Below are 22,544 nucleotides of genomic sequence, written 5' to 3'. Positions count from 1 at the left end.
TGGGGTGGCCACAAGATGAAGAGCTCAGTACTTTCTGTTCTATTGCAGTATACAAGTAACCTTTTTAAAAGCAGAAGTTACAAACTGAATTCCATGGAGAGATCCAAAAATTCGGTTGCAATGTTATGTGTGCCCAAATCTTGGAAGTACAATTAAAAATAAAAAGCTGTGAGTTAGTTGATAGGACTGTTACCACAAACAGTTACAGATCTAAGGCAGGCAAAGAGCAAAGAACGAAAAAAATTACAGCACAGGAATCGGCCCTCCAAGCCTGTACTGTCCATACTGCATGACTGAACTAAAACACCTTACCCTTCCAGACAACATATCCCTCTATTCCCATCCTACTCATGTATTTGTCAAGACGCCCCTTAAAAGTCACTATCGTATCTGCTTCCACTACCTTCTCCGGCAGCGAGTTCCAGGCACCCACCAGCCTCTGCATAAAAAATTTGCCTTGTACATCTCCTTTAAACATTGCCCCTCGCACCTTAAACCTACGCTCCCGAGAAACTAACTCTTCCAGCATAGGAAAAAGCTTCTGGCTATCCACTCTATCCATGCCCCTCAATCTTGTGGGCTTCTATCAGATGGCCCCTCAACCTCTGTTGTTCCAGTGAGAACGAACCAAGTTCATCCAACCTCTCCTCATAGCTAATGCCCTCCATACCAGGCAACATCCTGGTAAATCTTTTCTGTACCCTCTCCAAAGCCTCCACATCTTTCTGGTAGTGTGGCGACCAGAATTGAACACTATATTCCAAGTGCAGCCTAACTAATGTTCTATAAAGCTGCAACATGACTTGCCAATTTTTAAACATAATGCCCCGTCTGATGAAGGCAAGCATGCCGTATGCATTCTTGACTACTTCTCCAGCTGCATTGCCACTTTCAGTGACCTGCGTACCTGTACCAGATCTCTCTGCCTGTCAATACTCTTAAGGATTCTGCCATTACTGTATATATCCGTACTAGACCTTCCAAAATGCATTACCTCACATCTATACGGACTAAACTCCATCTAACATCTCACCGCCCAAGTTTCCAACCGATCTATATCTTGCTGGATCCTCTGATGGTCCTTATCGCTATCCACAATTCCACCAAACTTTGTGTCATCCGCAAACTTACTAATCAAACCAGTTACATTTTCCTCCAAATCGTTTATACATATCACAAATAGCCAAAGGTCCCAGCACTGATCCCTGAGGAATGCCGCTTGTCATAGCCCTCCATTCAGAAATGCACCCTTCCACTGCTACCCTCTCTGAGTTCTATGACTGAGCCAGTTCTGTATCCATCTTGCCAGCTCACCTCTGATCCCATGCAACTTCACCTTCTGTACCAGTCTGCCATGAGGGACCTTGTTACAAGGACTTACTGAAATCCATGTAGACAATATCCACTGCCCTACTCTCATCAATCATCTTTGTCATTTCCTCGAAAAACTCGATCAAGTTAGTGAGACAGGACCTCCCCTTCACAAAACCATGTTGTCTCTCGCTAATACACCTCTTATTTCCAAATGGGAGTAAATCCTATCTTGAAGAATCCGCTCCAATAATTTCCCAACCACTAACGTAAGGCTCACCATCCCGTAATTATCTGGATTATCCTTGCTACTCTTCTTAAACAAAGAACTAACATTGGCTATTCTCCAATCCTCTGGGACCTCCCCTGTAGCCATTGAGGATACAAATATTTCTCTCAAGGCTTCAGCAATTTCATCCCTTGCCTCTCGGTATTCTGGAATATATCCCATCAGGCCCTGGGGATTTGCCGACCTTAGTGTTTCTCAAGAACCCCAATACCTCCTCCTTTTTGATCTCAACATGACCCAAACTATACATACACCCTTCATCAGACTCATCATCCATCAAGTCCTTCTCTTTGTGAATACTGACGCAAAGCATTCATTTAATATCTCACTCATTTCCTCTGGTTCTACACACAGATTCCCTCCCCTTCCTTGAATGGGCCAACCGTCTCCCTGGCTACCCTCTTGCTCTTTATATATGCATAAAAAACCTTGGGATTTTCCTAAAGCCTACTGGCCAATGATTTTTCTTGCCCCCTTTTAGCTCTACTTACTCCTTAAGTTTCTTTCTTCTTTCCTTGTATTCCACACTTGCTTCGTGTGTTCCCAGTCTCCTAGCCTTGAAAAATGCTTCCTTTTTCTCTTTGACTAGGCTCACAATATCTCTTGTTATCCAACATTCCCGAAACTTGCCTTACATATCCTTTATCCTTACATGAATGTGTCAGTCCTGAATTCCTATCAATTACACTTGATGGCCTCCCATAAACCAGATGTTGATTTACCCTTAAACATCTGCCCCTAATCTACATTCTTCAGCTCCTGCATAATATTTATGTAATTAGCCTTCTCCCAATTTAGTACATTCACTTGAGGACTACACTTTATCCATCAGTACCTTAAAGCTTACTGAATTGTGGCCACTGTTCCCGAACTGCAACCCTACTGAAACATCGACCACCAGGTTGGGCTCATTCCCCAATACCAGGTCCAGTACAACCCCTTCCCTAGATGGACTATCTACATACTGTTTCAAAAGGGCCCCAAAGAGAACAAAAACAACAAAGAAGAAATACAGCACAGGAACAGACCCTTTGGCCCTCCAAACCTGCACTGACTATGTGTTCATAGCTAGACCACCTGTTTGTATCCCTCTATTCCCAGTCTGTTCATATGGCTATCTAGATAAGTCTTAAATGATCCTAGTGTGTTTGTCTCAACCACCTTGCTTGGTCATGTATTCCAGGCCCCCACCACCCTCTGTGTAAAATACGTCCCCCACATATCTGTATTGAACCTTGCCCCCCGCCCCTTACCTTGAACTTGTGACCCCTTGTGTTTGTCACTTCCGACCTGGGAAAATGCTTTAATTGTTCACCCTATCTATGCCCTTCATAATTTTATAAACTTCTATTAGGTCACCCCTCAACCTCCGTCTTTCCAGGGAGAACACCCCTAGTTTACTCAATCTCACCTCATAGCAAAGACTCGCCATACCAGGCAACATCCTGGTAAACCTTTTCTGCACGTCTTCACGTCCTTCGGTTGAAGCAGTATTCCAAATATGGCCTAACCAATGTTCTATAATAACTGCAACATCAAATGCCAACTTTTATACTCCATGCCCCATCCAATAAAAGCAAGTATGCCATACGCCTTCTTCACCACCTTTTCCACCTGTGTTGCCACCTTTAAGGATCTGTGGACTTGCACACCCAGACCCCTCTGTGTATCTATACTTCTGATGGCTCCCCACTGCCTTAGATCTACCAAAATGCATCACTTCACATTTATTTGGATTAAATTCCATCTGCCATTTCTCCATCCAATTTTCCAACCTATTTATATCCTACTGTACTCTCTGACAATGGCAAAGCCTCAAGATAAGGGGGGGCGGGGGGCAGTTTAGAACGGACTTGAGGAGGAACTTCTTCACTCAAAGGGTGGTGAATCTCTGGAATTCTCTGCCCACTGAAGTGGTGGAGGCTTCCTCGCTAAATATATTTAAGTCATGGGTAGATAGATTTCTGATAGACAGGGGAATTAAGGGTTATGGGGAGAAAGCGGGAAAGTGGAACTGATCCATTTCAGATCAGCCATGATCTTATTGAATGGCGGGGCAGGCTCGAAGGGCTAGATGGCCTACTCCTGCTCCTATTTCTTATGTTATGTTCTTATCAGTATCTGCAAGTCACAAATCTTTGTGTCGTCTGCAAACTTACTAATCAGACCAGCTACATCTTCTGCCAAATCATTTATATATAATCACAAACAGCAGAGGTCCCAGTACAGAACCCTGCAGAACACCTCTAGTCGCAGACCTCCAATCAGAAAAAGACCCCTCCACTGCTGCCCTCTGTCTCTATGGCCAAGCCACTTCTGAACCCATTTAGCTAGTTCACCCTTGATCCCGTGTGATTTAACCTTTTGCACCAGCCTGCCATGAGGGACTGAGATGTTAAGGGGTTAACATCCCATGAATTTCCTCTGATCTTAGCCATTTGTAAAAAAGGTGTGGAAGCTGAGGTCCTGCAGAAGTGTAAACGCAGCTGGTTGCTGTAAGATAAAATGAAGTAAATGATATTATTCTGAGCTTGAAAGCTGTAATTAGCTGCTGTTTGGAACAATTTGTGTTGGTACCAGCACATATTCCCTATTCTGAACTGTCACCCCGGCCTTGCAAGTAACAACTCCTCCTCGAGTAAACCGGTTTAGCTGTCCTTACTTGAAGGGGATAACATTTGCTTTATGGGCAAGAGAGCGTCCCAAGATATGTGGGAATGGTTGCTACCTCACACTTGAACAATGGTGGACATGCAGTTTTGATGGCAACCAAAATGGATTTTCGACATATTTGTGGTTTTACTCACAGCCTGACTTTGTACTTACTCCTGCTGTTGCGAAGCACGTGATCTGGGTGAAGTTATACTGCATGTATATGACTAATTGCTGTAAAAAAGAGTATAAAGGGAGGGACTGCCCCCTGTTTGGAGAGTATCGCTTGGCGAATTTCAGCACACGGTGCTGAGTAAGTAAAGCGATCCTCCAGAAGCTTATACTTGCTTGAAAGTAAAGGACTGGGTTTTCTTATACAGATCATTGTTTTGCTCTTGTATCAGGGACGTAAGGATCTCTGAAAAATGAACCTGACAGACCTTATCAAATGCTTTACTAAAATCCATGTAGACGACATCCACGGCCCTTCCCTCATCAATCAGTTTTGTCACCTCCTCAGAAAACTCAACCAAATTTGTGAGGTATGAGCTCCCTCGTACAAAACCACGCTGTCTATAGCTAATGAGACTATTCTGTTCTAAATGCGTATAGATCCTATCTCTAAGAATCTTCTCCAACAATGTCCCTACCATAGATGTCAAGTTCGCTGGCCTATAGTTACCCGGGTCATCCTTGCTACTCTTCTTAAATAACGGGACCACATTTGCTATCCTCCAATCCTCTGGGACCTCACCTGTGTTCAATGAAGAAACAAAGATTTTTGTTAAAGGCCCAGCAATTTCATCTCTTGTCTCCCTCAATAATCTAGGACATATGCCATCTGGCCCTGGGAATTGTCTACCTTAATGCTTTCTAAAACACCTAACCCTTCCTCCCTTGTAATTGTGATTTGTTCTAACGGGTCTACACATCCCTCTGAGACACTACCAACCAACGTGTCCCTCTCCTTTGTGAATACTAATGCAAAGTATTCATTTAGGATCTCACCTACTTCCTTGGGTTCTAAGCGTAATTCCCCGTCTTTGCTCTTGAGAGGTCCGACTCTTTCTCTGACAACCCTCTTGTTCCTAACGTATGTATAAAATGCCTTGGGATTTTCCTTAATCCTATCTGCCAAGGACATTTCATAACCCCTTTTTGCCCTCCTAGTTGCTCCTGGCAAACTCTGCCCCATCCACGCCCGTAGCACTAAGTGAATCCCAGTCAACTTAGCGGAAGTTAAAATCTCCCACCACAACAACCCTGTTACTTTTACACCTTGCCAAAATCTGCCTACATATCAAGCAAGAGGAATTGGGGATCTACCTGTTGATTTCCCGCAGAATCAAGAATGCTGATGTTGGGGTTACCATAAGTAACGAGAGTTGAGGCTGGCTGATTTGAGTTTGCGCATGTGTGCAAGTGCAGAAATAAGGTTTCAATGTGATACCCGAAACAGCTGAGACAGCACTCATTATTTAATAATAACATAAGAAATAGGAGCCATCCAGGCCTTCGAGCCTGCCCCGCCATTCAATAAGATCATGGCTGATCTGTCGCTGCTCAGTTCCACTTTCCCGCCCTCTCCCCATAACCCTTAATCCCCTCTCCTATCAAAAACCCATCAACCCGCGTCTTAAAAATATTTAGCGAGGCAGCCTCCACCACTTTAATGGGCAGAGAATTCCAGAGATTCACCACCCTTTGAGTGAAGAAGTTCTTCCTCAACTCCATTCTAAACCGCCCCCCCTTTTATCTTGAGGCTGTGCCCCCTAGTCCTATTGTCTTTTTTGAGCAGGAAGAGTCTTTCCACTTCTATCCTATCCATCCCATTCATCATCTTATACGTCTCAATGAGATCTCCCCTCATTCTTCTAAACTCTAACGAGTACAAGCCCAGTTTATTCAGCCTCTCCTCATAGCTCAACCCCCTCAACTCCGGTATCAGCCTAGTAAACCTCCTCTGCACTCCCTCCAAGGCCAAAATATCTTTGCGCAAGTGCGGCGCCCAAAAATGCACACAGTACTCCAGCTGCGGCCTCACCAATGCCCTATACAGCTGCAGCAAGACCTCCCTACTTTTATATTCAATCCCCCTCGCTATGAAGGCCAGCATCCCATTCGCCTTCCTGACCACCTGCTGCACCTGCAAGCTGGGTTTTTGCGACTCATGCACAAGGACCCCGAGGTCCCTCTGCACCGTCGCCTGCTGCAGTTTTTCGCCCCGTAAGTAATAGTCCTTCCTACCATTCTTCCTACCAAAGTGGACCACCTCACACTTGCCAACATTAAATTCCATTTGCCATTTCCTGCCCCATTCGCCCAGCCTATCTAGATCCTTCTGCAGACTCTCCACACCCTCCGCACAATTTGCCGTTCCCCCAATCTTGGTGTCATCAGCAAATTTCGACACTCTACACTCGGTTCCCTCCTCCAGATCATCTATATAAAATGTAAAAAGCTGAGGCCCCAGCACCGACCCCGGGGGCACTCCACTAGTCACCATCCGCCAATCCGAATAGCACCCGTTGACCCCCGCTCTCTGCCTCCTATTTGACAACCAATCCTCTATCCACGCTAACACCCTACCCCCAACTCCACGTCCCTCGACCTTCTGCAATAACCTCTTGTGAGGCACTTTGTCAAACGCCTTCTGAAAATCTAGAAAGACCACATCCACCGGCTCTCCTCTATCCACCGCCCTAGACACATCCTCATAGAACTCCAGTAAATTTGTCAGACACGACTTCCCTTTAATGAAACCGTGCTGCGTCTGCTCTATCAAGCAATTCCCTTCAAGATGCCTCGCAATTTCCTCCTTAATGACAGATTCTAACATTTTACCTACCACAGACGTTAAACTAACCGGCCTATAATTCCCCGCCTTTTGCCTGGCACCCTTCTTAAACAACGGCGTAACATTAGCCGTTTTCCAATCATCCGGCACTTCCCCGGAATCCAGCGACGTTTGGAAAATAACCACCAAGGCATCCACTATCACCTCCGCCATTTCTTTCAGAACCCTCGGATGCATTCCATCCGGTCCTGGGGACGTGTCCACAATCAGCCCCTCCAGTCTGTCGAGCACCGCCTTTCTAGTAACAGTAATGTCATTAAGACCCTCCAGTCCTACCACCTTTCCATCGCTAACACCCGGCAAATTATTCACGTCCTCCTCCGTGAAGACAGAAACAAAAAAGTTATTCAATTCCCTAACCATATCCCCATCCCCTACCACTAGGTCCCCTTTCTCATCCTCTAAAGGACCAACATTCACCCTAGCTAGCCTCTTCCTTTTTATATATTTATAAAAACTCTTGCTATCCTTTCTTATATTAAGCGCTAGCCCAGCTTCATAGTTTCTCCTACCCTTCCTTATCAACTTCTTTGTCAATCTTTGTTGACATTTAAACCTCTCCCAATCCTCTTCTCGCCCACTACTCTTAGCTACTCTAAATTCCTCCGCTTTTAGTTTAACACTTTCCTTCACCTCCTTCGTTATCCACGGCTTATTACCTCTCCTCCTACTATCCTTTTTGACCATCGGAATAAATTTCCGTTGAGCACCAAGGAAGATCTCCTTAAAGATCCTCCACTGCTCCTCAACAGACCCTCCCTCCAACGCGCTCTCCCAGTCCACATTCGCCAATTCTTCTCTCATCCTACCGTAAATTTAAATTTAAATTTAAATTCACATATTAAGAATCATTGCTTAGGTGAAGTAGGTAGGTCTCTTGAACTGCATTCCTTTTTAAAGTAAGTAGTCTCACTACACTCAGGTGAATGAGGATTGCGTTCGCAAACAGGTCATGTACAGACACAAACTCAATTTACAAGATAATGGTCGGAATGCAAGTCTGGAATGCGAGTTGGAATGCTGAACAGAAACTTATAGCCAAGTTCCACACACATGAGAACGGCCTCAACCAGGATCTTGAGTTCATGTCACACTATCTGTAACCCCCACAACTTGCCTGGGCTTGCAAAATCTCACCAACTGTCCTGGCTGGAGACAATACACACCTCTTTAACCTGTGCTTGGCCCTCTCTCCTCTCACATTGTCTGTACCTTTAAGACTTGATTACCTGTAAAGACTCACATTCCAACAATTATCTTTCAAATTGAGCTTGTGTCTGTACATGACCTATTTGTGAACACAGTCCTCACTCCCTGATGAAGGAGCTTGAGACTCCAAAAGCTAGTGCTGCCAAATAAACTTGTTGGACTTTAACCTGATGTTGTGAGACTTCTTACTGTGCTTACCCCAGTCCAACGCTGTCATCTCCACACCAATCCTTTTTAAAGACAGGAGACAATGTGTGGATTTGGACAAATCATTGGGTGAATGAAGAGAAAATGAGGAGAACTGGCATAGTTCATCAAAGAAAGCAATACCAGTGCACAAGACTTTGGGTGGAATTTTCCATTCTGGAGACTAAGCATGGTGGCAGGAGGGATAAAACAGCTGGACGGCAAGGGTAAGCTCTTGCACCCATATGTATACTTGAAATCTCATTAAATATGCAATGGCGAGCTGCCCACCGAATCACATGATGGAATGGATGCTGATTTGTCTGTCCTGTTCTCACCTTTTAGGTCAAAGGTCCTGGTGCCATATTTAAACATCACTTGAGCACACATTCACTCTCAGCAGCCGAACTGTTGACCTGGATTTCCTGAGGTGGCATCCAGGAGAAAGAAGCACCCCAAGGTTCAGCCATAACTCCTTTGTGGCTCTCCTCAATGCAGTCTGCCAATCCTGTGATGTCCTCTTGCAGGGTGGAACCAATAGATGTGCCTATCTCATCTTGTTGGCCTTGGAGGGGGTTCCTGCAGAGGTCTGTGTTGCTGGGACCCAAAAAGAAATGTCCTGCATTGCAGGAAGAGGGCCAGTGATTTAATTTGCTGTGCCAGGGTAAAACAAGCTTCTGCTCACTCCAGTCTCACATTCTTATAATGGTATCTTCAGCCAAAGGGTGGTGAGTCTGTGGAACTCATTGATACTGAGGGCTGTAGATGCCAGATCATTAAGTGACTTTAAGACAGAGATGGATAGGTTCTTGATCAATAAGAGGATCAAGGGTTGTGATGAAAAGGTAGGAGAATGGGGAGGAGAATCAAATCAGCCATGACTGAATATTGCATATTTAATGAGATTTCAAGTATACATATGGTGCAAGAGCTCACCCTTGCTGTCCAGCTGTTTTATCCCTCCTGCCACCATGCTTAGTCTCCAGAATGGAAAATTCCACCCAAAGTCTTATACACTGGTATTGCTTTCTTTGATGAACTATGCCAGTTCTCCTCATTTTCTCTTCATTCACCCAACGATTTATCCATTGGCCTAATTCTGCTTCTATATCTTATGGTCTTATAGGCAAGAAACATTAAGAAATACTGGGACCACAAGGCTGGCATAGGTTTTCACTCACTATATAAATCATATACCTTTATAAATACATTTGAAGTTCATGAAAATAGTCTCATCATATCAATGCCTCTTGCATGAGTCTATAAGCCCTCGATTTATGAACATGACCCAAGCTCCCACTCATGATTGCCTCCCTTTGTTCTGCAGACATGTTAAGTCTCTCACTCCTCATGTCATGCAAGATCTGATCCTTTAAGCCTTGCAAAACACCATGGAATTATGTGTGATCATGTGTCTTATAGGGCTGCTGTTTAATAAACACTGAATTGTGTTCAATGAGCATGTGAAAGGATATGACCTGGAATCATTATGGTCTCTTTGACCATGTGCAAATCTCTGTGGTTACTGGAAATTTCTCCTACAGGTGGCAACAATTGCCAACTGATGCAGAGTTTGCACTAGTGTGCAGCCTTTCACCTCGCTATATGCAACTTTGGGTGCTGACCTTTCTAAGAATGAGGACTTTGTTATCCTTTAGGGTCACAGGCCCAAGACCAAATGCTGACCTTGCTCATGATATGGCTACTTGTAATGATGTTTCCAATCACTGGCATGGTGCTAAGGGACAGAAGAAATCCACTCAATTTCCCTTGCCCGGATCTTACTCTTGCTGGAATCTTGAGGCTATCAGTGTGTTGCGGCATATGTTCTGTGTCATACCATGTGATGGCATTCTCACATGGAAGCTGACTATCATTGCCCTCCTCACGTCCTTGCCCTTTTAAGTTCTTCTCATTCAAGGAAAGCACTTTCTCCTCCATGTCTCCCCATAACAATTATCTCTCCTCTGAAGTGACAGATTGTGCAAGGTGCAACAGACTACGATGATGTAGGACACCCTCCCTGGACAGTACTGCAGAATGCCACCTGAGTTTGTCAAACAACAGAAATGCATCTTCAGGATGCCAATGCTTGTTCTGACAGACATTGTCTTAGAGATCGTGTCATATTGTATCTTGCCTCTGAGGCACTTTGAGGACAGTGCACAGGTGCCATGAGCCATCTCTTCAACAAATACCCCACGAAACATTGCAGCCAACCCTGTATGCATCACAGCCCTTCAAATATATTTGACATCTAAGAATAACTCAGGATGGAGAAGTTAGGAGAACTCACAGGGTACCTAACACAAGTGTGAGATCGGAAAACAGCCCAACACTGGTAGATTGGAGCCCTTTTGTTTTAATGAAGATCGGGGCTGCTGCCAGGGAGCTTTTGTGAGTAATCGATTGCTCCCTGCATCTTGGGCAGCCAGAGATTGCTGCATATCCTAGAAATCTGGCAGTCTGACTAGCTTCATCCATTGTGAACTTTATATAATGGTGAATGTTACTGTAGACAGCATCAATCAGCTCCTTTATTTATAGATTCATGTGTTAAGGGCCAAAAGATGCTGCATAGCTCTCCTGTGGATTCCTGCAATGAGGCGTTTGCAAGAAATTGAGTGCATGCACCTTCTTCCTCTAGTGCTGTACTCACCCTACCAATCCTCCTCCTGAACAAAGAACAATGCTAGTACAGGAACAGGCCCTTCAGCCCAAGCCTGCACCAACCATGCTGCCCGACTGAACTAAAACCCTCTATTCCCATCCTATTCATGTACTTGTCAAGATGCCCCCTAAATGTCACTATCGTATCTGCTTCCACCACCTCCCCCGGTAACGAGTTCCAGACACCCACCGCCCTCTGTGTAAAAAAACTTGCCTCGTACATCTCCTTTAAACCTTGCCCCTCGCACCTTGCCTCCTAGTAACTGAAAACTGAGCTGACACACATCCCTCCCATGTTGAACTCCAGCTCTCCCACCCCAGTCATCCCTCTGCTATCCTCCCCTCCCTCCCTTGTTCCCAGTACCCCCAGTCTGTCTGCCGTTCCCCCAACTTGCCTGTTCCCTTCACCCTCATGTCGCTAACTACTCAGCAATCTACACCACCATGCTGGACTCTGCTGGTACAGTGCAGCCCTGTCTGCAGCACCCAATGTAAATGTCTCTGCACTGAAGTATTCAATGCAAAAAGCCCTGTCTGTGAACCCCACACCTTGCATAAGAGAACAGCTTTGGCAGCGGTGATGAGTTGAAGCAGTGCTGTTGCAGATAGAATTTCAAAGAACATAAGAACGTAAGAAATAGGAGCAGGAGTAGGCCATCTAGCCCTTCAAGCCTGCCCCACCATTCAATAAGATCATGGCTGATCTGAAAGCTGTATGTACCTTGAAGAAATGAGTGAAGGTTGGCAGCTGCATACCTAAACCTAGTCATGAATCAGACAGGTCTGATTTCCCGCTACTGAGACACATAATTAGACAGGAGAATGTGATTCAAGTGAGTTGCATTTTTAATGAGCATTTAAGATGTTGAAGCATGTAAATTGGGTTCCTGACATGTCGGCAGGCAAGTTGACCCAGCATGAGGCCATCGTAAAAATGCCGAGGGGAAAATTTTGACTTGCTTTTCTGTCAGCAGAAATCCAACTTTTACTCTGAATTTTACACACTTGACTATCATGGCTGGAAAATTACACCCTTCTTCTTTCATGATTGGAAAAACTGCATGTTTAAAGTCAGAGGTCTACTGCCAGCAGTACACTTGGGCAAATTAATTTTAAAATTCTATAGTATGATTTGTTACTAAACATTTGCATTTCTCTCTCTCGCATTTTTGTCCTAATAATTCAATTTTCTCAATTTGACTGTGAGTTAGAGGCAAAACATTTGGGCTATTGCACTGTTTAGAAGCAATTCACTTACATGGCTGTTGTAACTCTCCGTCAGGTTTGGCACAATGACCTCCGTGTGTCCTTTTGTACCCATAGTTCCTGAATCTAGAAGAGGACATTGATTTGACACACATCGACTATAAATGAAAAGACAGAGTCAACTGTTAATGAAATAAATTACAATTCATCAGGAAAATTCAGTGTAATTTGTGGACATAATTTACAACTAATTCATACAAGTTAGACAAAACTTGCATCTGGCAGAATTTACACACCAGTAGGTACTTTATTCCACTGAAACAAATCAAATTATTTTCCAAAAAAGCAACAGCATAAATTGATTAGTAGAGTCTAATATTTAAGAAGGATGTAGTGAGATATCTTCTTGATTCACTGCAGTCCAAGTAGCATAGGTACACCCACAGTGCTGTTAGGGAGGGGGTTCCAGGGGTTTTTACCCAACAACAGTGATGTTGTTCTACATCAGGATAGTGTGTGGCTTGGAGGGGAATTTGCAGTTGGTGGTGTTCCCACACGCCTGCTGCCATAGAATCCTTAGTGTAGAAGAAGGCCATTCAGCTCATCAAGTTTGCACCAACTCTCCGATAGAACATCTTAGGCCTAGGTTTAATGGCAATTGCATAAAACACAGAAAATAGGAATAGGAAATTCAGCCCATTGAGCCTGCTCTGCCATTTGTTTGATAAGGTTCACCATGGAAGCCTTCTGCAGAAATTGCAGATGTATGGGATTGAGGGTGATTTAGGAAATTGGATTAGGAATTGGCTGGCGGATAGGAGACAGAGGGTGGTGGTTGATGGTAAGTATTCGACATGGAGTTCAGTTACGAGTGGTGTGCCTCAGGGATCTGTTTTGGGGCCACTGCTGTTTGTAATTTTTATAAATGATCTGGATGAGGGTATAGTTGGGTGGATTAGTAAATTTGCTGATGACACCAAAGTCGGAGGTGTGGTAGATAGTGAGGAAGGGTGTCTTAGTCTACAGGGAAACTTGGACAAGTTGCAGAGCTGGGCCGAGAGGTGGAGGATGGAGTTTAATGCGGAAAAGTGTGAGGTAATTCACTTTGGCAGGAATAACAGATGTGTAGAGTATAGGGCTAACCGTAGGACTCTGAATAGTGTGGATGAACAGAGGGATCTAGGTGTATGTGTACATAGATCCCTGAAAGTTGGGAATCAAGTAGATAGGGTTGTTAGGAAGGCATACGGTGTCTTGGCGTTTATTGGTAGGGGGATTGAATTTAGGAGCCGCAGCGTCATGTTGCAACTGTACAAAACTCTGGTGCGTCCGCACTTGGAGTATTGTGTGCAGTTCTGGTCCCCACATTATAGGAAGGATGTGGAGGCTTTGGAGAGGGTGCAGAGGAGGTTTACCAGGATGTTGCCTGGTATGGATCCTGAGTAGAGGGGTTGAAAGTGAGGGGTGCATGGATGGGGACTGCAATGCATGGCATCGCAGGGGTGGGGTGGAGCAGGGTTTGAAATGTGTATACTTCAATGCGAGGAGTATTCGCAATAAAGTGGGTGAACTTGCAGCGTGGATCAGTACCTGGGACTTCGATGTTGTGGCCATTTCAGAGACATGGATAGAGCAGGGGCAGGAATGGATGCTGCAGGTCCCGGGGTTTAAATGTTTTAGTCGAAGTAGAGAAGGAGGTAGAAGGGGGGGAGGGGTAGCATTATTGGTCAGGGATTGTATTACAGTGTCAGAGAGGAGGTTTGATGAGGACTTGTCTGTTGAGGTAGTATGGGCGGAGATTAGAAATGGGAGAGGAGAGGTCACCCTGTTGGGAGTCTTTTATAGACCTCCAAAAAGTTCTAGAGAGGTTGAGGAAAGAATTGCGGAGACGATCCTGGTTAGGAGTGAAAGTAATAGGGTAATTGTTATGGGGGATTTTAACTTTACTAATATTGATTGGAATTGTTATAGCTCTAGCTCGTTAGAGGGGTCAGTTTTTGTGCAAAGTGTGCAGAAAGGTTTTTTGACTCAGTATGTAGATAGGCCAACTAGAGGTGAGGCTATATTGGATTTGGTGCTGGGAAATGAGCCAGATCAGGTGTTGGATTTGGAAGTTGGTGTGCATTTTGGTGATAGTGACCACAATTCGGTTACGTTCACCTTAGTGATGGAAAGGGATAGGCATGAACCTCGGGCCAGTGGTTTTAGCTGGGGGAAGGGTAATTATGAGGCTATTAGGAGAGAATTAGGAATCATAGGTTGGACTAGGAGATTACAGGGATTGGGAACGTCCGAAATGTGGAGTTTTTTCAAGGAGCAGCTACTGCGAGTCTGTGATAGGTATGTCCCTGTCAGGCAAGGTGGAATTGGTAAGGCTAGGGAACCGTGGTGCACCAAAAAAGTTGATTCGTTGGTTAAAAAGAAAAAGGAGGCTTATGTTCGGATGAGACGTGAGCGCTCGGATAGTGCACTAGAGAGCTTTAGATTGGCTAGGAGGGAGTTGAAGAGCGAGCTAAGAAGGGCTAAAAGAGGACATGAGAAGACTTTGGCTGATAGGGTTAAGGAGAATCCTAAGGCGTTCTATAGGTATGTCAAGAACAGAAGGTTGGTTAGGGCAAGGTTAGGGCCAGTTATAGACGGCAGAGGGAAGTTATGTGTGGAACCGGAGGAGATTGGTGAAGCATTGAACCAATATTTCTCTTCGGTGTTCATGCAGGGGGACATGGATATAGCTGAGGAGGACACTGGGTTGCAGGGGAGTAGAATTGACAGTGTTACAGTTGATAAGGAGGATGTGCTGGATATTCTGGAGGGTCTGAAAATAGATAAGTCCCCTGGTCCGGATGGGATTTACCCCAGGATTCTCTGGGAGGCAAGAGAAGTGATTGCAGAGCCTCTGGCTCTGATCTTCAGGTCGTCGTTGGCCTCTGGTATAGTACCAGATGATTGGAGGTTAGCGAATGTTGTCCCATTGTTTAAGAAGGGGAACAGAGACTTCCCCGGGAATTATAGACCGGTGAGTCTCACTTCTGTTGTGGGCAAGGTTTTGGAAAAAATTATTAGGGATAGGATTTATAGTTATTTGGAGAGTAATGAGTTGATTGGAGATAGTCAGCATGGTTTTGTGGCGGGTAGGTCGTGCCTTACTAACCTTATTGAGTTTTTTGAGAAAGTGACCAAAGAGGTGGATGGGGGTAAGGCAGTGGACGTGGTGTATATGGATTTTAGTAAGGCGTTTGATAAGGTTCACCATGGTAGGCTTCTGCACAAAATGCAGATGTATGGGATTGGGGGTGATCCAGGGAACTGGATTAGGAATTGGCTAGCGGATAGGAGACAGAGGGTAGTGGTTGACGGTAAATATTCATCATGGAGTTCGGTTACAAGTGGTGTGCCTCAGGGATCTGTGTTGGGGCCACTGCTGTTTGTAATTTTTATTAATGATCTGGATGAGGGTATAGTTGGGTGGATCAGTAAATTTGCTGATGACACCAAAGTCGGAGGTGTGGTAGATAGTGAGGAAGGGTGTCATAGTTTGCAGGAAGACTTAGACAGGTTGCAGAGCTGGGCCGAGAGGTGGCGGATGGAGTTTAATGCAGAGAAATGTGAGGTAATTCACTTTGGTAGGAATAACAGATGTGTTGAGTATAGGGCTAACGGGAAGACTTTGAATAGTGTGGAGGAGCAGAGGGATCTACGTGTATGTGTACATAGATCCCTGAAAGTTGGGAATCAAGTAGATAAGGTTGTTAAGAAGGCATACAGTGTCTTGGCGTTTATTGGTAGGGGGACTGAATTTAGGAGTCGTAGCGTTATGTTGCAACTGTACACAACTCTGGTGCGGCCGCACTTGGAGTATTGTGTGCAGTTCTGGTCCCCACATTACAGGAAGAATGTGGAGGCTTTGGAGAGGGTGCAGAGGAGGTTTACCAGGATGTTGCCTGGTATGGAGGGGAGATCCTATGAGGAGAGGCTGTGGGATTTGGGGTTGTTTTCGCTGGAAAGAAGGCGGCTAAGAGGGGATCTTATTGAAACATATAAGATGATTAGAGGTTTAGATAGGGTGGATAGTGATAGCCTTTTTCCTCTGATGGAAAAATCTAGCACGAGGGGGCATGGCTTTAAACTAAGGGGGGGTAGTTATAGGACAGATGTCAGGGGTAGGTTCTTTACCCAGAGGATGGTGAGGGATTGGAATGCCCTGCCTGCTGCAGTTGTAAATGCGCCTAGTTTGGGGGCGTTTAAGAGGTCTGTGGACAGGTTTATGGACGAAAAGGGATTGGTTTAGGTTAGTGGGTCATTGTTGTTGTTTTTTTTTTAACTGGTCGGCGCAACATCGTGGGCCGAAGGGCCTGTTCTGCGCTGTAATGTTCTATGTTCTATGTTCTATGGAGGGGAGGTCCTATGAGGAGAGACTGAGGGATTTGAGGTTGTTTTCGTTAGAAAGGCGGCGGCTGCGAGGGGACCTTATTGAAACATATAAGATGATTAGAGGTTTGGATAGGGTGGACAGTGATAGCCTTTTTCCTCGGATGGAGAAAGCTAGCACGAGGGGGCATAGCTTTAAATTAAGGGGTGGTAGTTATAGGACAGATATCAGGGGTAGGTTCTTTACCCAGAGGGTGGTGAGGGATTGGAATGCCCTGCCTGCTGCAGTTGTAAATGCGCCTAGTTTGGGGGCGTTTAAGAGATCCGTGGATAGGTTTATGGATGGAAAGGGTTTGGTTTACGTTAGAGGGTCATTGTTTTTTAACTGGTCGGCGCAACATCGTGGGCCGAAGGGCCTGTTCTGCGCTGTAGCGTTCTATGTTCTATTCATTATGATCAGGGCTGATCCTCGATCTCATCTCCATGCTGCCATGCTCTCCACTTGACATCGTTAGAGGCCAGAAATCTAATAATTTCCTTGGTAACTATATTCAGTGACTTGGCCTTGCCACAGCCTTCTGGATCAGAGGATTCTAAAGATTCACCAACCTACAAATGAAGATGTTTCTCCTCATCACATTCCTAAATGGCCTTACCTTGTATCCTGAGACTGTTGGTTCTTGAACCAACCCCCCCAACAGGTCAGAGGAAACAATATTGTTGCATCCAATTTATCCAAATATTAGAATTTCAAATTATGTTCATTCATTCTTCTAAATTCCAGTGAATATAGACTTATTTGACCCAAACTCTCTTCATACAACAAGCCTGCCTCCCAGCAATCAGTCCAGTGAACCCTCACTGCAATCTCTCCATGGCAAGTGTACAATTTTTAAAATAAACTAAAACTACACATAATACTGCAGGTGTGGTCTCACCTGCCCAATGTGGGACTTTACCAAAAATTTTTGAAAATCCAAATGCACACCCCATTCACTGTTTCACTCTCATCTATTCTACCAGTGATGTCCTCAAAAAACTCCTTTTGTTTTTCTAATTTGTTTACGATTTATTTAGATGATTTAGAATTGGGGACAAAGTGTACTATGTCAAAATTCGCAGAGATGGGTAGCAGAGCAAAGTGTGCAGAGGACGCTGAAAGTCTGCAAAGGGATATAGATAACCTAAGTGAGAGGGTGAGGGTCTGGCAGATAGAGTACAGTGCTGGTAAATGTGAGGTCATCCATTTTGATAGCAAGATGGACTATTATTTAAATGGTAAAAAATTGCAGCATGCTGCTGTGCAGAGGGACCTGGGTGTCCTTGTGCAGGAATCTCAAGGAGTTGGTTTGCAGGTAATTAAGAAGGCAAATGGAATTTTGTCCTTCATTGCTAGAGAGATGAGTTTAAAAACAGTGAGATTATGTTGCAGCTGTATAAGGTGCTGGTGAAGCCACACCTGGAGTACTATGTACAGTTTTGGTCTCCTTAGTTGAGAAAGGATATACTGGCACTGGAGGGGGTGCAGAGGAGATTCACTAGGTTGATTCTGGAGTTGAGAGGGTTGGCTTATGAGGAGAGACTGAGTAGACTGGGGTTATACTCATTAGAATTCAGAAGAATGAGGGGAGATCTTATTGAAACATTTAAGATTATGAAGGGAATAGATTAGAAGCAGGGAAGTTTTTTCCACTGGCAGGTGAAACTAGAACTTGGGGGCATAGCCTGAAAATAAGAGGAAGCAGTTTTAGGACTGAGTTGAGGAGGACCTTCTTCACACAAAGGGTTGTGATTCTGTGAAACTCCCTGCCCAGTGAAGCTGTTGAGGCCAACTCATTGAATGTTTTTAAGGCAAGGATAGATAAATTTTTGAACAGTAATGGAATTAAGGGTTATGGTGAGCAGGTGGGTAAGTGGAGTTGAGTCCACAAAAAGATCAGCCGTAATCTTATTGAATGGCGGAGCAGGCTCAAGAGGCCAGATTCCTAGTTCTTATGTTTCCTTTTCATAAATTCATGTTGACTTTGTCTAATTTTATTGATATTTTCTAAATGTGCTATTATCGCATCCTTAATAATGTACAGCTGCACTAAGACTCCAGTACTCACGACCTCTTGAAACAAAGGCCAACATACCATTTGCCTTTACGTGCCTGCTGTTTTCAGTGACACTAAGGTCGCTTTGTACAACAACATTTTACAATTTATCAACATTTAAATAATACTCTGCCATTCTGTTTCTCCATTCAGAATGGATAATTTCACATTTATCCACATTATACTGCACCTGCCATGTATTTGCCCACTGACTCAATTTGTCCAAATCATTTAGAAGCCTCTTAACATTCTCCTCACCACTCACATTTCCACCAAGTTTCATGTCATCAGCAAACATGGAATATTACTTTTGGTTCCCTCATCCAAATCACTGATGTATACTGAGAACAGCTGGTAGGTACCCAAGCACTGATCCCTGCATGACCACGTCAGTTACCACCTGCCAATTTAAAAAAAAATCCATTTCTTAGAATCCCTACAGTGCAGAAGGAGGCCATTTGGCCCATCGAGCATACATCGACAATGATCCCACCCAGGCCCATTCCTGTAACTCCAAGTATTTTCCTGCTAGTCCCCTGACACTAAAGGGGCAAATTAGCATGCCAATCAACCCACACAGACACAGGCAGAACGTACAAACTCCACATAGACAGTGACCTGAGCTGAAATTGAACTCTGGTCCCTGGTCCTGTGAAGCAGCAGTGTTAATCACTGTGCCACCAGGTGAACCTTCTTTGCACTCTCTAAAGCTTCTTTTTGTTAGTGTGGCAACCAAAACTGCACACAATACTCCAACTTTGTTTTCCGTCTACTAACCAATTTCCAATCCATGCCAATATATTACCAACATTCCAAGTATTTTAATTTTGCACACTAACCTCTTATAACAAAGAACAGTGCAGCACAGGGACAGGCTCTTTTGCTCTCAAAGCTCGTGCCAATCATGATGCCACAATTAAACTCCAAAAAACCCTTCTGCCCTTACTCAGTCCGTATCCCTCTATTCCCTTCCTATTCATATACCCATCCAGATGCCTCTTAAATGTTGCTAATGTGCCTGCTTCCACCACCTCCTTTGGCAGCACATTCCAGGCACCCACCACTCCCCATGTGGAAAAACCTCCCCTGCACATCCCCTTCTCACGTTGAAACTGAACCTCCTTATAATTGTCACTTCCACCCTGTGAAAAAGCCTCTGACTATCCACCCTGTCTATGCCTCTTATAATTTTGTAGGCCTTCATCAGGTCTCTCCTCAGTTTGTCTTTCCAATGAAAACAATCTACTTTATTCAACCTCTCCTCATAGCGAACACCCTCAAGACCAGGCAATATCCTGGTGAACCTTCTTTGCACTCTCTCCAAAGCTTCCATGTTCCTCTGGTAGTGTGGTGACTGCCAAAGGTGACTAAAACTGCATGCAATACTTCAAATATGGCTTAAATCAAGGTTTTATATAGCCACAATATGATTTCCCAACTCTTGTACTTAATGTCCCCGCCAATGTGGGACTTTGCCAAAACCTTTCTGAAAATCCAAATACACCACATCCACTGGTTCACTCTGATCTATTCTACTAATTATGCCCTCAAAAAACTCCAGTAGGTTTGTCAAACGTGATTTCCCTTTCATAAATTCGTGCTGACTTTGTCTAATTACATTGATACTTTCTAAATTTGCTTTATCACATCTCTTATAATGGACTCTACTATTTTCCCTGCTACTTATGTTAGGCTAATGGGGCTGCAATTCCCAGTGTTCTGCCTTTGTCCTATTTCAGATAGTGGGGTTACATTTTCCAACCCTCCAACCTGCCAGGACTGTTCCAGAATTTATAGAATTTTGGAACATGACAATAAAACCACTATATTCACAGTCACCTCGTTTAGTATTCAGAGTCGTAGATTATTAGGCTCTGGGGATTTGTCAGCTGTCAGTCCATTAATTTCCCCAGTACTATTTTATTTAGGAATTTCCTTCAATTCCTCCTTTACACTAGATCTTTGGTTCCTTAGCATTTCTGGGAAATTATTTGTGTCTTCCACTGTCAAGATACAACAAGTAGTTGTTTAATTGCTCTCCCATTTTATTGTGCTGTATTATAATTTGTATTCATGAAGTTTTTTTCTTTTTATATACTTCCAGAAGCTTTCACAGTCAACTTTTGTGTTAATTACAAGTTTGCTCTCATACTCTATTCCGCAGCCTCCCCGCCGTAACAATCTCTTGGTCTTCCTTTGCTGAATTCTGAACTGCTCTCAATCCTCAGGCTAGCTACTTTTTCTAGTAACTTTAGATGACTTCTCTTTGAATTTAATATTAAGCCTTTAGTAAGCCATTGTTGGGCCACTTGTTGAAGTTTAAGAGCGATGACATTGTTGAACAAGTAATGGGTATTTGTAAACCTATAAATGGGGATAGCTGGTAAGGGTGGTGCAATAGTGTTGACTGTGGACTGAGTCAATAAACTCTTACCAGCAAAGTTTTAGCTCTGACTCCACAAACTGGCGAGAATCTGATTAACACAAAGTGGTAAGAGATCATGGATTTGGAAGGTACTGTCAAAGGAGCCGTGGTGAGTTACTGCAGTGTATCTTGTAAATGGTACACGCTGCTACTACTGTGTGTCAGTGGTGGTGGGATTCTATGTTCAATATGGTGAATGGGGTGCCAATCAAGTGGGCTCCTTTGGCCTGGAAAATGTTGAGCTTCTTGAGTGTTGTTGGAGTTGCGTTCATCCTGAAAAATGGAGGGTATTCCATCACACTCCTAACTTGTACTTGTAGGCTTTGGGGAATCAGAAAATAAGTTACTCATTGCAGAATTCCTAGCTTGAGCTGGACCAGACGTATTTATATGCTGGTCCTGCTCAGTTTCTGATCAACAGTAACCCCCTAGGATGTTAATATTAGGGGATTCAGCAACAGTAATGCCAATGAGTGACAAGGGAAATTGGTTGAATTTTCACATGTTGGAAATAGTCACTGCCTGGCACATATGTGGTGCAAATGTTACTTGCCGCTTATCATTGTTCAGGTCTTGCTGCACATAGGCATAGATTGCTTCAGTATGAGCAGTCACAAACGGTGCCGGACATTGTGCAATTATCTTCAAACAATCTTACTTCTGACCTTATGATGGAGGAAGGACATTGATGAAACAGTAAAAGACGACTGGGTCTAGAACACTATCCTGAGGAATTCCTGAAGTGATATTCTGGGATTTAGATGACTGACCCTCAACAGCCTCAACCATCTTCCTTGGGATAGGTATGACTCCAACCAACAGAGTGTTCTCACCAATTGCTATTAACTCCAGTTTTGTAAGGGCTCCTTGATGCCACATTTGGACAAATGAAGCATTGACGGCAAGGGCAGTCATTCTCACTTTACCTTTGGAGTTCAGCTCTTTGCCCATGTTTGGAATAAGACTGTAATGAGGTCAGGTGCCAAACTGAATATCTGTGACCAATCTATTGTTGAATAAGTGTTGCTCGATGGGAACCAGCAATCACACTTTCCATCATTTTGCTGATGATCAAGAATAGACTGATGGGGCAGTAACTAGCCAGGTTGGATTTGTCTGCTTTTTACAGACAGGACATACTTGGGCAGTTTTACACATTACCAGATGAATGCCAGTGTTGTAGCAATATTGGAACAGTTTGGCTAAAGAGCACAAGTCTTCAGGACTATTACTGGAAATTTACCAGGGTCCATTGCCTTTTCTGTAAGCAGTGCT

General features: G+C 44.1%; 1 protein-coding gene across 2 annotated transcripts in view; it reads right to left on the bottom strand.

Annotated features, from left to right (window-relative positions):
* The window catches only part of uba6 (ubiquitin like modifier activating enzyme 6), a 236,257-nt gene that overhangs the window by 57,742 nt on the left and 155,971 nt on the right, over nucleotides 1–22,544 (bottom strand). For both annotated transcript variants that reach the window (XM_080188556.1, XM_080188557.1), the window contains one exon: nucleotides 12,433–12,538. In XM_080188556.1, coding sequence (XP_080044682.1) covers nucleotides 12,433–12,538 — 106 coding nt within the window. The remainder of the gene's footprint in view (nucleotides 1–12,432; nucleotides 12,539–22,544) is intronic.

The sequence above is a fragment of the Carcharhinus amblyrhynchos genome, chromosome 5 (genome assembly GCF_965287045.1).
Source record: "Carcharhinus amblyrhynchos chromosome 5, sCarAmb.v2.hapA, whole genome shotgun sequence".
Taxonomy (NCBI): domain Eukaryota; kingdom Metazoa; phylum Chordata; class Chondrichthyes; order Carcharhiniformes; family Carcharhinidae; genus Carcharhinus; species Carcharhinus amblyrhynchos.
The sequence above is the reverse complement of the archived record's forward strand: the minus strand, read 5'-3'. Positions and strand labels throughout refer to the sequence as shown.